The sequence below is a fragment of the Danaus plexippus genome, chromosome 19, assembly GCF_018135715.1.
Source record: "Danaus plexippus chromosome 19, MEX_DaPlex, whole genome shotgun sequence".
NCBI classification, from domain to species: Eukaryota; Metazoa; Arthropoda; class Insecta; order Lepidoptera; family Nymphalidae; genus Danaus; species Danaus plexippus.
In genome coordinates this window covers 8103563-8114842 of record NC_083549.1, presented here as the reverse complement: position 1 = coordinate 8114842, position 11280 = coordinate 8103563, and the positions used below count along the sequence as shown (strand labels likewise).

Here is an 11280-nt window from a genome sequence, read left to right as displayed (position 1 = left end):
GTCGTGACACTACAAGCGTCGACACACTACACACACGATTTCACTAATCAAACTAATGGCAGGTTTACAATTGCTATTCCTATAAAGTGTTTTATCCTATGTTTTCTTTCATAATCTACAAGTTCTTTTTTAAGTGAAAATTCATTGCTTCCAAAAAGGTTGCATTAAACGTTTTACGCTCGGGGGGGGGGGGATAAAGGACAGATCGAGAGAGGATGTGTGGCGCTCGAACGCATGCCGGTAATCAATTGCAATAAATGTTAATAAAGTTTGTCTTAAAGAAACACAAAAAAAAATCCTTAAAAATCTATTTCTACCTCTTCTTGTTTTTATTCCAACATTAAGAAATTTTGCTACTTCTAAATAATTATTCTTTCCTTTTAAATGTTGATATTTTGTTCATGTTTCGAGATGATGAATATTCCTTAATGTAAATACTTTAAAGTAAAAATGCAATATTATTATTGTGATTTCATTATATGTAATTCTCATTTCTGTAAATGACCTTAGCCAAAGTTTTAAAAAAATATATATTAAAACTAAACAGTCTTGTTTTCTCTTAGCTGTATGGTATATTTTTTAAATTAGAATAATACTTAAACATTGAGAAACACCTACTATAAAGTAACCATATTTCTTAACGGCCCTTCATATTATGAATAAATCATTCAACTTGCCTATTAATCCTAGTCAAATTGTTGTTCTGATATAGCACAAATTTTATAAACACATCTATTTATGAAATATTAATGGGAAGACATTTAATTAAAAATCAATTAGATGTATTATAATAGTTTATCGATACTTTTTTAAAATATTGTTTTGATAATTGTAAGGCAAATATTTTCTTCCATTTTGAGAGCTTTCCGTCTCGAAGATATAAGTAATTCAAAAATTTAAACAATAAGTCATTTAAAAGAAAACAAGCTATTTTAAATAATGAGATCTAAGACTTTCGCGAGTTTTATTCATTTAAATGAAATTAATATATTTCGGATACACTACGCGAATTTTATTATTTTAAAACTACATTATCCCGACGTTTCGGGTATAAAAATATAAACAAAATTCGCGTAGTATATCCGAAATATATTATTTTCATTTAAGCTATTTTAAAGCTTTTGACATAGGAGCTTTAGTCAATAGACTGCAGCTTGTATAAGTACTGTTCCACCAGACCTTTACCACCTGCTTACAAAGATCAACGAAACGGAAATATTACAATAAAGGGTAGCAAGATTCTCGCTGCAAGAACGAACACATCATTCAAGGCTTGACTAATAGAAGCCCTCCTATTTCCCTTGTAGTTAATTCCTATAATGCCTTTCCATATTTTTACAGTTTCCTGTGGTAATACTCCTTAAACACCTTGAAATTTCCATAAGCAGCTGAAGATATTTACCTCAAGGAAAATTAACTACGCCTTGTCGTTTAGTAATAAAACATACATATTTTCATTTTGGTATTCTTTTACTATATTAATATGATAAAAATTGGCAACATAATGCAATCGCATATCAAAAGAACTTTCCAAAAAACAATTTGAATTGTAAATACATTGTTCTTTAATTTATAGATTTCTTTTTATGATCATTTCATGAAAGGATCGAATCATCTTAAGACAATGTGACGCTTTTAAAGATTAAATTGTTTTTGAAATAAAATTTAAAGAAATAACCGAAGAAGAATAACTCTGTAGAATGCACATTCACACAGTGTAACCCTAAGTAAGAGGAGAAGGCAAGAGGGATGGTAATGTTGATGTAGATTGGAAAACTCATCCCACTACAAAATTGATTATCTAGCGGAACATGACCTAATGCCAATAGCTAACATTTTCTCAAATCAATAAATAAATAGAAAGTAATTTTTCGTAACACGAAAAGTTACCTCATTGGGTCTTTTTTATGTGTAGGTTTATTTCCGAACGTAAAATATTCCTGTTTGTATATTATCTACTTCTGCATGGATATGCTTTGCATAGCGTATTTCCAGGGCGCTGGCTGAAAGGCATCTCTTGACTTCTTAGGTACGTTATTGATGAATACTATTATTTTTGGAATAAATTCAAGGACTATTTACCAAAAATTTATTATGATTGCAGAATTAATATACATACATATGGAGTAACGAAACTATTTAAATATCCCGTAAGGAAAAATTTTTTCTTTCATTCAATGGGGATAAAAGTTCGGTTAATTATTACTCGTGAATATATTAACATACAAAATGAAAGAACAAATAAAAGAGAATCTGTTTTGTAAACTTTAATTAGATTAAATCTGTCTACGTAATTGTTTGACAATTAATACTTAATACATATATTATCTAAGAGAGTTTCGATAATAAATATAATACAATACAGTTTAAGATGTTTTTTTTTATATAACTGATAATAATAATACTATATAAGTAAATACATGATAACTTTGGTATCATTACTAAGTTATTAGGGGTGACTACAAAACTGAATAATAAAAATCTCATAATATACTATACAGCCAATATAAAATGTCACGTCGTTTTAATAGTCTGTGCAAATTTTATTTTAATTTTGATATGATGGCGTTAGTGAATTCACTGCATTTTCCTGTGCCGCCGAGATCACCGGTGAGAGATTTGCCCTCGCGCAGGACCTCGTGGCAGGCGTTTTGGACTCTATCCGCGTGTTCGTTGAGCTGTAAATGCCTTAACATCATGATAGCGGAGAGGAGTAAAGCTGTAGGATTGGCCAAATCCTTCCCAGCGATGTCCGGGGCCGTGCCGTGGACCTATAATTAAATAGACTAACGTAAGATACATTCTCACTTTTCTTTTAAAGCACTTAAAAACGCATCCTCAACATAATATGTTTCTCTATTTAAACTATAACTTCTCTGCACATATTTGTCAAGAATTTTTCCGATTTTAATTTGTTCCAAAATATCTGGCGGCAGAGAAAGAATTTGGGAAGAAAACACATACAAAAACAACCTTACTTCCAACCACTTTATTTCTACATTGGAATAAAACGAACACAAATAAGTTAATAAAATGGAATGTACCTGGTAACATACAGATTAGATCTGTTTTGTCATAATTAAATAATACAAGTGTAATACTTTGTTTAATGTACATTAAATTATATATAAAATTGTCTAATAAATGAATAAAACACAAACGCATCACAAACAAAGGAACTAACAAACTACCAACTCGTCTTATAATATGTTTCGGTCATGGCAACTCGCTTATTGATTCTGTTTTAATTCGCACAATGAAATTAATATATCTGTTTAACAACTCGGTTGTTTCCTTGTATAAGGATTTCTTAATACAGTCCACAAGGCAATGTCATGGGTGAGTTTTTTAAGTCAGTCAGTTATATTTATAACTGAGTTATGATTTGGTTCAAACTCACAAACAGCCACATCTCACTAATTAATCTTAATGGTAACACAATAAATAACTTAAAGTATTAAACAAATACATTTGTAAAAAGAACACTTAGCACCCGATTACATTAGCTCATCAGGGTTATGGGTATTGTCTTTATTTCACTAACAGAACATAGTTTCCAGGAAAGTACATGCAAAGAACAGAACAGATCCGTCGAGAAGGGCTTTTCATCACAGCTGAAGGCTACAACTAGTGTTCACAGCATAATAATTAAATTAAAAATATTAATACTATCTAATCTTGCTACAACATTAGACCTTGTTGAATGTTCGTAACTTCAAACAGATTCCTTGTAGAGATATTGTAATTTTTTTTTATACAATCCAACATATGTTTTTATAAACTGTGGCCAAGTCCATTCATCGAGAGGCCGACGCAGCAAAGAGGTGCTATAACATGTCAGCACCAATCATTCTATAATACTCATCATTCACATGTTTTTTTTTAATGTTTCCTATAAAGAAGGTTCTATACGTGACTGTCATGTATGTGTTATATTGTTTCTTGGATTTTCTGTGATGGTTTGGATGCTCGTCATACATGAGCACGTCTAATGAGGAAGCTTTAGATACCCGTCTACAGTTCAATTGATTTCCTATACAATTCAGTTTTAAGCTATTAATTCCATACTTTGTCATTCACAGATTATTAGTTTCCTCGTCACCGTACGCCACACACCCCAAGCCAACTTGTCATCTAGTACAGATGTTTGATGATCTCGTTGGTGTACTCCGTGCATGAGCTCTTTCCCCCGAGGTCCTCGGTGAGGACTCTCCCTTCCTTGAGGACGGTGAAGCAGGCTGTTTCTATTCTGTCGGCGATGTCTTCCAGCTTCATGTATCTCAGCATCATGACTCCGGACAGGAGGAGTGCTGTGGGATTGGCCTTATCCTGGCCGGCTATGGCCGGGGCTGTGCCATGAACCTGGAATTGTTAGTACGTTAGTATATACAGTTTGTGACTTCAACTGGAACAATATATGATACCACAAACTGATTTTAGTAATGGCTCGGAATTCGAAAAATATTTTTCAGTTTAAATTATAATTTTAACGCTTATCTTTTTTTATAGATTAAGTTAATACAGAGAGACCAGGAAAAATAAAAAAATGTATAATAAATAATTTAGTATACCAAGAAATGTTGTACAATTTTCGGATATTGTTCAAATTAAAGGGGAATATTTTTTTTTAAGTCAGCCATTTTGTTTACAGTATTCAGAAGTTCCATGTTCAAACCACATGTGACGGATCAGTAACGTGGACCAGGGAAGTGGAGATGAACACAACACAGTACATGCTACTATATATACATATATATATTGTGAAGCTAAAACACATGAATACATAATCAGGAAGCTCACACCTCTAGATGAACTATGAATAGCAAAATAATAGTCAATGAGATGCTCTACCGTGGAGATATATTGTTACTTTAGTTATACGACAAACGAAAGTTAGAAATTACAGTCAATGGGCAGTGATTAGAAACCGCTCCAGGTTACAGATAGTTCAGAGAACAGAAGGAAGGAACCGAGCACGAACAGCATCAGGGAGTACGCATTGACCGACTTCAGAGAAGTAATATAATGTGTCATCACTGTGCGTGTATGTCTTTATGTGCCAGGCGTTCTCACAAACCGATTGCCGATTTTTAAGTAATTTATACTGTCATTGAAGTCGGTCAAGGAGTACCTGTGTGTTAGCGCGGGGGCGTCAGGTTAGTTCACGATCTGTAGTAGCGTATACACAACTTACGTTTCTTCTCCATATCACATAATAATCATTTCGGTCACTGGCCTTTACATTTTTTTTGTCTCATTTCAACAATAGAACATTGTTCACGGATATAATTCACTTTTGTATGAAGTTTCTTTTTTTTTATAGTGTATTAGTTAACATACAAATTTAAATAATTAAGACTCTTGAAGCCACACGTATGTCTATTTTTAAAAACATTACAAGTTCGTTTCTTTATAAATTCCTTTAATAACGTTAAAAATGTATATATTCTGTGTGTACCCTACCATTCAGATGTAATTGGATCAATTACTGAGCATAAAAAAAAATCAAAATAAATATTTTTAATCTACGCTAAATGAAAAAGCAATGGACTTAAAAAAAATATATAAAATAATAGTCTAATAGTTTGGAGCTCTAATACACTACGGAAATAATTAGTTGCTTATTATAACGGTGTGTGTTGTGTGCCGCTCACCGATTCAAACAGGGCTCCGTTCTTGCCGATGTTCCCGGACGGCGTGAGGCCGAGGCCCCCCACCAGGCCGGAGCACATGTCCGACATGATGTCTCCGTACAGATTCGGCATCACCTGGAATACGAACCCTATTAATCATATCATAAGCCAGAGATTCCCAAACTTTACTCCATAAATACTTATTAGAGTGCTACTGAAATTATATAATATTAAAATAAAAAATGTCATTAGTCACATGTTTTATACGCCAGAGATTCCCAAACTTGACTCCATACATATCTATTAAAGTACAACTGAAAGAATATAATATTATATCGCTATATAAAAATATTTTCAATTAACAGTAATCTTGAAGTAGCCAAGAATCATAAATATTGAATGGTTTGTTGTCTGGGTGAGATTGTCAAATAAACAGGTATGATGTGTTTTGAGAACTGTAATGGGGTTTGAACTTAGGACATGTTTCTAATTGTCACCGACCGGACCGGGAACACTAAAACTTGGTTCCGTACCGAAGACGTCGGGGTTCCTCAAAAAAAAATTTATATTTTATTGTTTTGTAATTTATAAGTAAAATGCATATGTTATCTTTGTAGTTTGAGAACCCTTGACCCGGAATACCTTAAGTACTGGTAATTGCGAGTGATATAACCGCGGCTTCAGTCACTGTTAGTATTGTGTTTTCACATAGCCTATTTCTATAAACACACTGTCTAGGAAAATAATATTATTGTAGCTTCTAATCAGTGACTCCAGAGAGCGAACGTTCAACGAAAGAAAAGTACAGTACGGTTACATAATATTAGAAGGGTTGTAACACCACTACATGTCATGTCGCCCTTAATGCGAGGCTTACGGGGAGGGGGAGGGGGATTTAAATGAGCTCTCACTTTCTCAGTATGTACTCCACTGACACGGATCTATATATATATATATATATAGGCCTGTCCGTATGTTATATTGAAGTAACCGTTTTTTACGTCACGCATGTGAATATATATGCGGTACCTACAAAAAAATAACATTTTACAATTTCTGTCTGTCTGTTTGTTACGGAATCTCTGAAATGGCTGGACCGATTTGACGGGAATTTTATTGGCCGGTAACTGATATTAAAAGGAGTGACTAAGGCTAGTTTTTATCCCGATTAGGAAATTAAGCGTTGTCACACAAGAGTAGGTGGTGGGGGGCGGTGTGCACGCCGCGCTTAAAAGTTTCTCCATATTTTTTTTACGCCGACAGAGTTTCGGGTATATAAAATTAAAATGTTATAACAAATTACGAGACCTATGATTCCACAGAAATCACAATAGACTTTCTAGACGGTGAGGGGCGATGCGTAAAAATCTGGTACGTTATCTCAATGACGTCACAACAGGTGATAGTTATCAAACCGTATCACCTACAATGACGTACGTCTATAGTTAGTTACAACCATAGTAGGGGAAACTATTGCTGGTAACAGGACAATGTTGACATCAACAATATTAACTATATAGGCGAGGTTACTATAACTAAAATTTAAAATGAAAAAGTCATCATTAAACAGGATATGAGCTTTAAACTTTCGGAACATTTCTGTCCCTTGCTTTGTGCATTTTCTATGTTAATTAAAATATTTATTTCAATATAATTCTTATGTTAAAAACATAATTATTGGATTGCTGAGTATTTTTTGTATGAACCATGTTAGTGTTGCTATATATATATGTGCAAGTAAGGTATATATGTGTATACTTACGAGTACGTCAAATTTGGACGGGTCCTGGACCATGTTGAGGCAGACGGTGTCCAGGTAGCGCTCCTCGAACTTGATGTCAGGGAACTGCGTGGCCAGCTCGCGGCAGCAGCGCAGGAACAGGCCGTCCGACATACGCCTGCACACAACATCCTCACTTAACTAACTACCCTCATACAACATGTTTCGCCTTTGAATCCGTGATCTTCTCGGGGATATATTATTTCTCGGGAGACTTTTGACAGTTCCCGAGGTCAATGTGTGTCAAGTGTCTAAACGATTCTAAGCGGGTGTGTAATGTGATACCACACGTCCCCGCTAATGAAACGCCTCGGAGGTCAAAGTACGAACAAATACTATATACGTACTAATATTCGATTCTAAGATATTTTCGCTTAACTTTATGCAAATGTTGACCTTTCATGTTTATTACAATGAGATTAGAAGCAAAACTGACATGATAGCGTATAGTACGTGTAATGTACTGTACATAAGAATTGAAAGATTTGTCGAGAGAGGATCTTTGTTCATAGCTTATATCTGGAACCTTGACTAAAGGCTATATATATAAGGGGGCTTTGATGCATGCGTCGTTCAGATGTATAAGGAGTCTCACATGATGTTGGCTTTGTGCACGGCGGTGACCTTCTTCCGCTTGTTGTCCCTGGCGAAGGTGAACGCAAACTCCGCCACTCTCTTGCTGGCCTCCTCTGTGATGAGCTTGATGGACTGAACCACGCCGTCCACTATCTCGTGTTCTATGCCGGAGTACTCTCCCTCCGTGTTCTCCCTGATGGTCACCACGTCCACGTTGTCGTACAGGGTCTTGATGCTGGTGAAACGGATGATGAACTATACTGTGACCCGTTTACTTACACACGTTCAGTTTCAACGTGTTTCATTCACGTGTAAACGACGACCCAAACTAGTACTATTAGTACTGTATAATAACCGGTAACCGTACGGACCATTTCTGTGTTCATTAAGTTTCAAGTTCATTCTTTACTATAATTATTTTTATCATGTATAGGTCTTCATTAAATTAAGCAAATTCTGGAAATATTGAACGTAATATATAAATAAATCAACAGCAGAAGGGGCGTCTAACTGCGGGTCTAAAGACGAGCAAGACAAAAAACACTGTATGTTTATTTTTAAGTATTTTTTGTTACAGCATCATGTAGGAACTATGAAAAATATCAACTATGATTATTATCAGGATTCACGAGATACGTTCTTGTGACGGACGGACAAGAGTCTGTGTACGAACCCTGCAGGATAAATAAGAAAGTGGTACAGTTTCTTATCTTTATCAAACACACAATAGGAGCAGTCATGATGCGCGTTACATGGCAGGGTAGCAAGAAGCAATCTGTTTACTGCAATAGCTACACTTAAATACAGCGAGACAAAAATAATCATCGTAACAGAGATTAAATCACTGATTAGAATAAATAAACGGAACTTAATACCATACGATAAATAATAACATTGAATTAGAAAATGCTGTGAGAAAAATTCATGGCTCTAAAATAGTAGCACTCGGACCTGAACCAACGACTCCGTGGTCTCGCGTACCAGGTGCTTTACTAACTGAGCTATCGTGTCCCAACTTGAGACGGTGAATTAAACATCCTATATAAGAAACATAATAAAGATGGCCGCTAATCTTATTTTTTCTATATAAGAATTTTAATCTGATCGTTGCTTTAAATAAAAAATACAAACAATGACATTACTTAAACTTATCTCATATAAAATGTATCGCGAATGCTTCATTTCTTATCACGCCAGTACAAATCTGATTAATATTTACTCGATATCAGCTGTCCGTGCACACAGATACACACACAGTATCATATACATACTTACGTAATATATTATGTGCCGTGTGTTTTACATGCAAAATTAATTTACGCTATTGTCACGTGATTTAAATCTTTTTCACAAGTCCCATCTAACTATGATAGTTTTATTGTTTGAATTATTTGTTGTTATAGACGCGAGACATTGGGCCTCGCGACGGGTTAATACACAGACCTAACAGAGTATAGTGAATCTAACTTTAATAAGGATAATGTAATTAATAATTGGCGAAAATTCGCTAAAATTATCACAGATAAAAAAAAAATCCATAACATAACATTATAACGCAACTACATATTAATAATGACTCAAAAGATAAGATATGCCCAAGAACGGGTAGACCCTCAAATCCTTGATACTTGACATTCAGAGATTAAAAAATAAATAAATCTGCTGATAGCGAGAAAAGATTAAATGTACTTAGATAATATTATTATCTGTATAGAAAAGGTCGCTCGGTAGGCTACCTAATATTGCTAAGTATTTATGAGATGAGATTTAACACAGAGCTAGTGTTGACACTAAAGCCGCATCAAAATTGGTACAGCACTTTATTATATTAATCCAAATCCATATAATGATACTTGATTGCTCAACAAATGTTCTACTATTAATATAAAAGAAACATCTAATACAATGTTGACTTGGCAAGCCGGCTCATGTACTGCTGCCGACGGAGAATAACAATTAAAATTAAAAATATTATAATGTGTGAATTAATTCGACCAAAGCGTTAATCATTTTATCATGACAAAACTCATGATGTGATTGAGTCAATGAACAAGGAATATTACTGTTCCTATTTCAATATAAACATTTGTTTACGATAGCTGCCAAATAACTCACCCGTCTAAACTCTTGCAAGGCCTCACATTGGCATACAGATCAAACTCTTTTCTTAAAGCCAAGTTCAACGACCTGTATCCTTTACCCACTGGGGTCATCAGGGGACCTTTGAGGCCTATCTTGTTGGCATTGACAGAATCAATGGCACGTTGGGGAATACCGAATTTGCCATCCGGACCCTGAGTTATAAATAAAAAAAATTGGATTTATAAAAATGTTAAACATACTTAAATTTTAAAATAACATGAAATATTATAACGATGAGTACTTTAACACATATTTACATTCAAGTTCTGTAAGGTTTCTTTATAAAATAGAGAAACATAACCACGCAACATTTACGATATAACAAACCAGTGAATATATGTCACAAATAAGAATAATGATTAGAATAGTTTAAGATTTAAAAATGATATATTTCATAATTTACTCACTCTAACAGCTGTCACGTCCACCTCGTCCCATTCAATGGGTACTTTGGCGGCTTCGAATATTTTCTGTACAGCTACCGTGATCTCGGGGCCGATCCCGTGTCCAGGGATGAGTGTCACCTTACGGACCCCCGTGCTGTATTGAGCGGAACCAGCCCGGCCCGCGGGGATCTACACACAATATACTAAAACTTATAACCTACACAATTTAAATTCAATGCACACCAAAAATTATGTTAACCTCATTTTTCACACCCACAACCCCTCCCGAAGGATTATTTGAGCCCGACTCGAATAATTTTAGTATACTTGATACAACTTTATTCTCACGAAAAGGCTTCAAAAGAGCATTTATGTAATTCTTCGACATAACTGGTCTATTTTTGGATGGCGAAGGAAATTAAACGAGCAGGAGCAATAATTTAGTAACGAGGAATCGTGCAATTAATTTTATAAAATGAAATACACCAACACTATCTACTAACTTACGATTTTTCTTATTATTCTCGCTGCCATTTCACAAAATTTAATTTTACGCCGACGAGAGATACTCCGCGGTATAGAGGCGGAGGGGGAGAATACTGCAAGATAGACAACGACGCATGACCGGAAATAACTGTCAAGGTCGATTTTTCACTGAAAAAATCGGTATAACTTTATGCATGTTGTTTTAAATTTAATGTTTAATCTTATTTGAAGTTTATAAATTTAATGTAAAAAAAAATGTTTATTATAAATGGTTTTT

General features: G+C 34.5%; 1 protein-coding gene and 1 long non-coding RNA gene across 5 annotated transcripts; one reads left to right on the top strand and one right to left on the bottom strand.

The window, feature by feature from the left end:
* Positions 1–2254: 2254 nt before the first annotated feature.
* Positions 2255–11183, bottom strand: LOC116768132 (probable isocitrate dehydrogenase [NAD] subunit alpha, mitochondrial). 3 transcript variants are annotated; one of them, XM_032658782.2, is made up of 7 exons: positions 11025–11183; positions 10539–10706; positions 10105–10283; positions 8009–8224; positions 7396–7531; positions 5655–5768; positions 2255–2771 (listed from the first exon to the last, which is right to left on the bottom strand). In XM_032658782.2, the coding sequence occupies exons 1-7, from the start codon at positions 11049–11051 to the stop codon at positions 2544–2546; spliced, it is 1068 nt and encodes a 355-aa protein (XP_032514673.1). In that variant the 5' UTR covers positions 11052–11183; the 3' UTR covers positions 2255–2543. The 3 variants fall into 3 exon arrangements, with proteins under 3 accessions (XP_032514673.1, XP_032514671.1, XP_032514672.1); XM_032658780.2 differs by lacking the exon at positions 11025–11183 and adding an exon at positions 10777–10935; XM_032658781.2 differs by lacking the exons at positions 2255–2771; positions 11025–11183 and adding exons at positions 2968–4362; positions 10777–10952.
* Positions 2652–5656, top strand: LOC116768134 (uncharacterized). Of its 2 annotated transcripts, none has more exons than XR_009753027.1 (3): positions 2652–2791; positions 4083–4370; positions 4652–5656. It is a non-coding gene; the product is annotated as an uncharacterized LOC116768134 (long non-coding RNA). The 2 variants fall into 2 exon arrangements; XR_004353359.2 differs by having other exon boundaries at positions 4083–4378.
* Positions 11184–11280: the final 97 nt, after the last annotated feature.

Coding starts and splice junctions, on each gene's coding strand:
- LOC116768132 (XM_032658781.2), bottom strand. CDS start 10,905: ATGTCGAAGAATTACATAAATGCTCTTTTGAAGCCTTTTCGTGAGAAT. Junction 8,225..10,104: donor CCTTGCAAGAGTTTAGACGG/GTGAGTTATTTG, acceptor CCGTTTCACCAG/CATCAAGACCCTGTACGACA. Junction 4,363..5,654: donor ACGGAGCCCTGTTTGAATCG/GTGAGCGGCACA, acceptor TAACAATTCCAG/GTTCATGGCACAGCCCCGGC.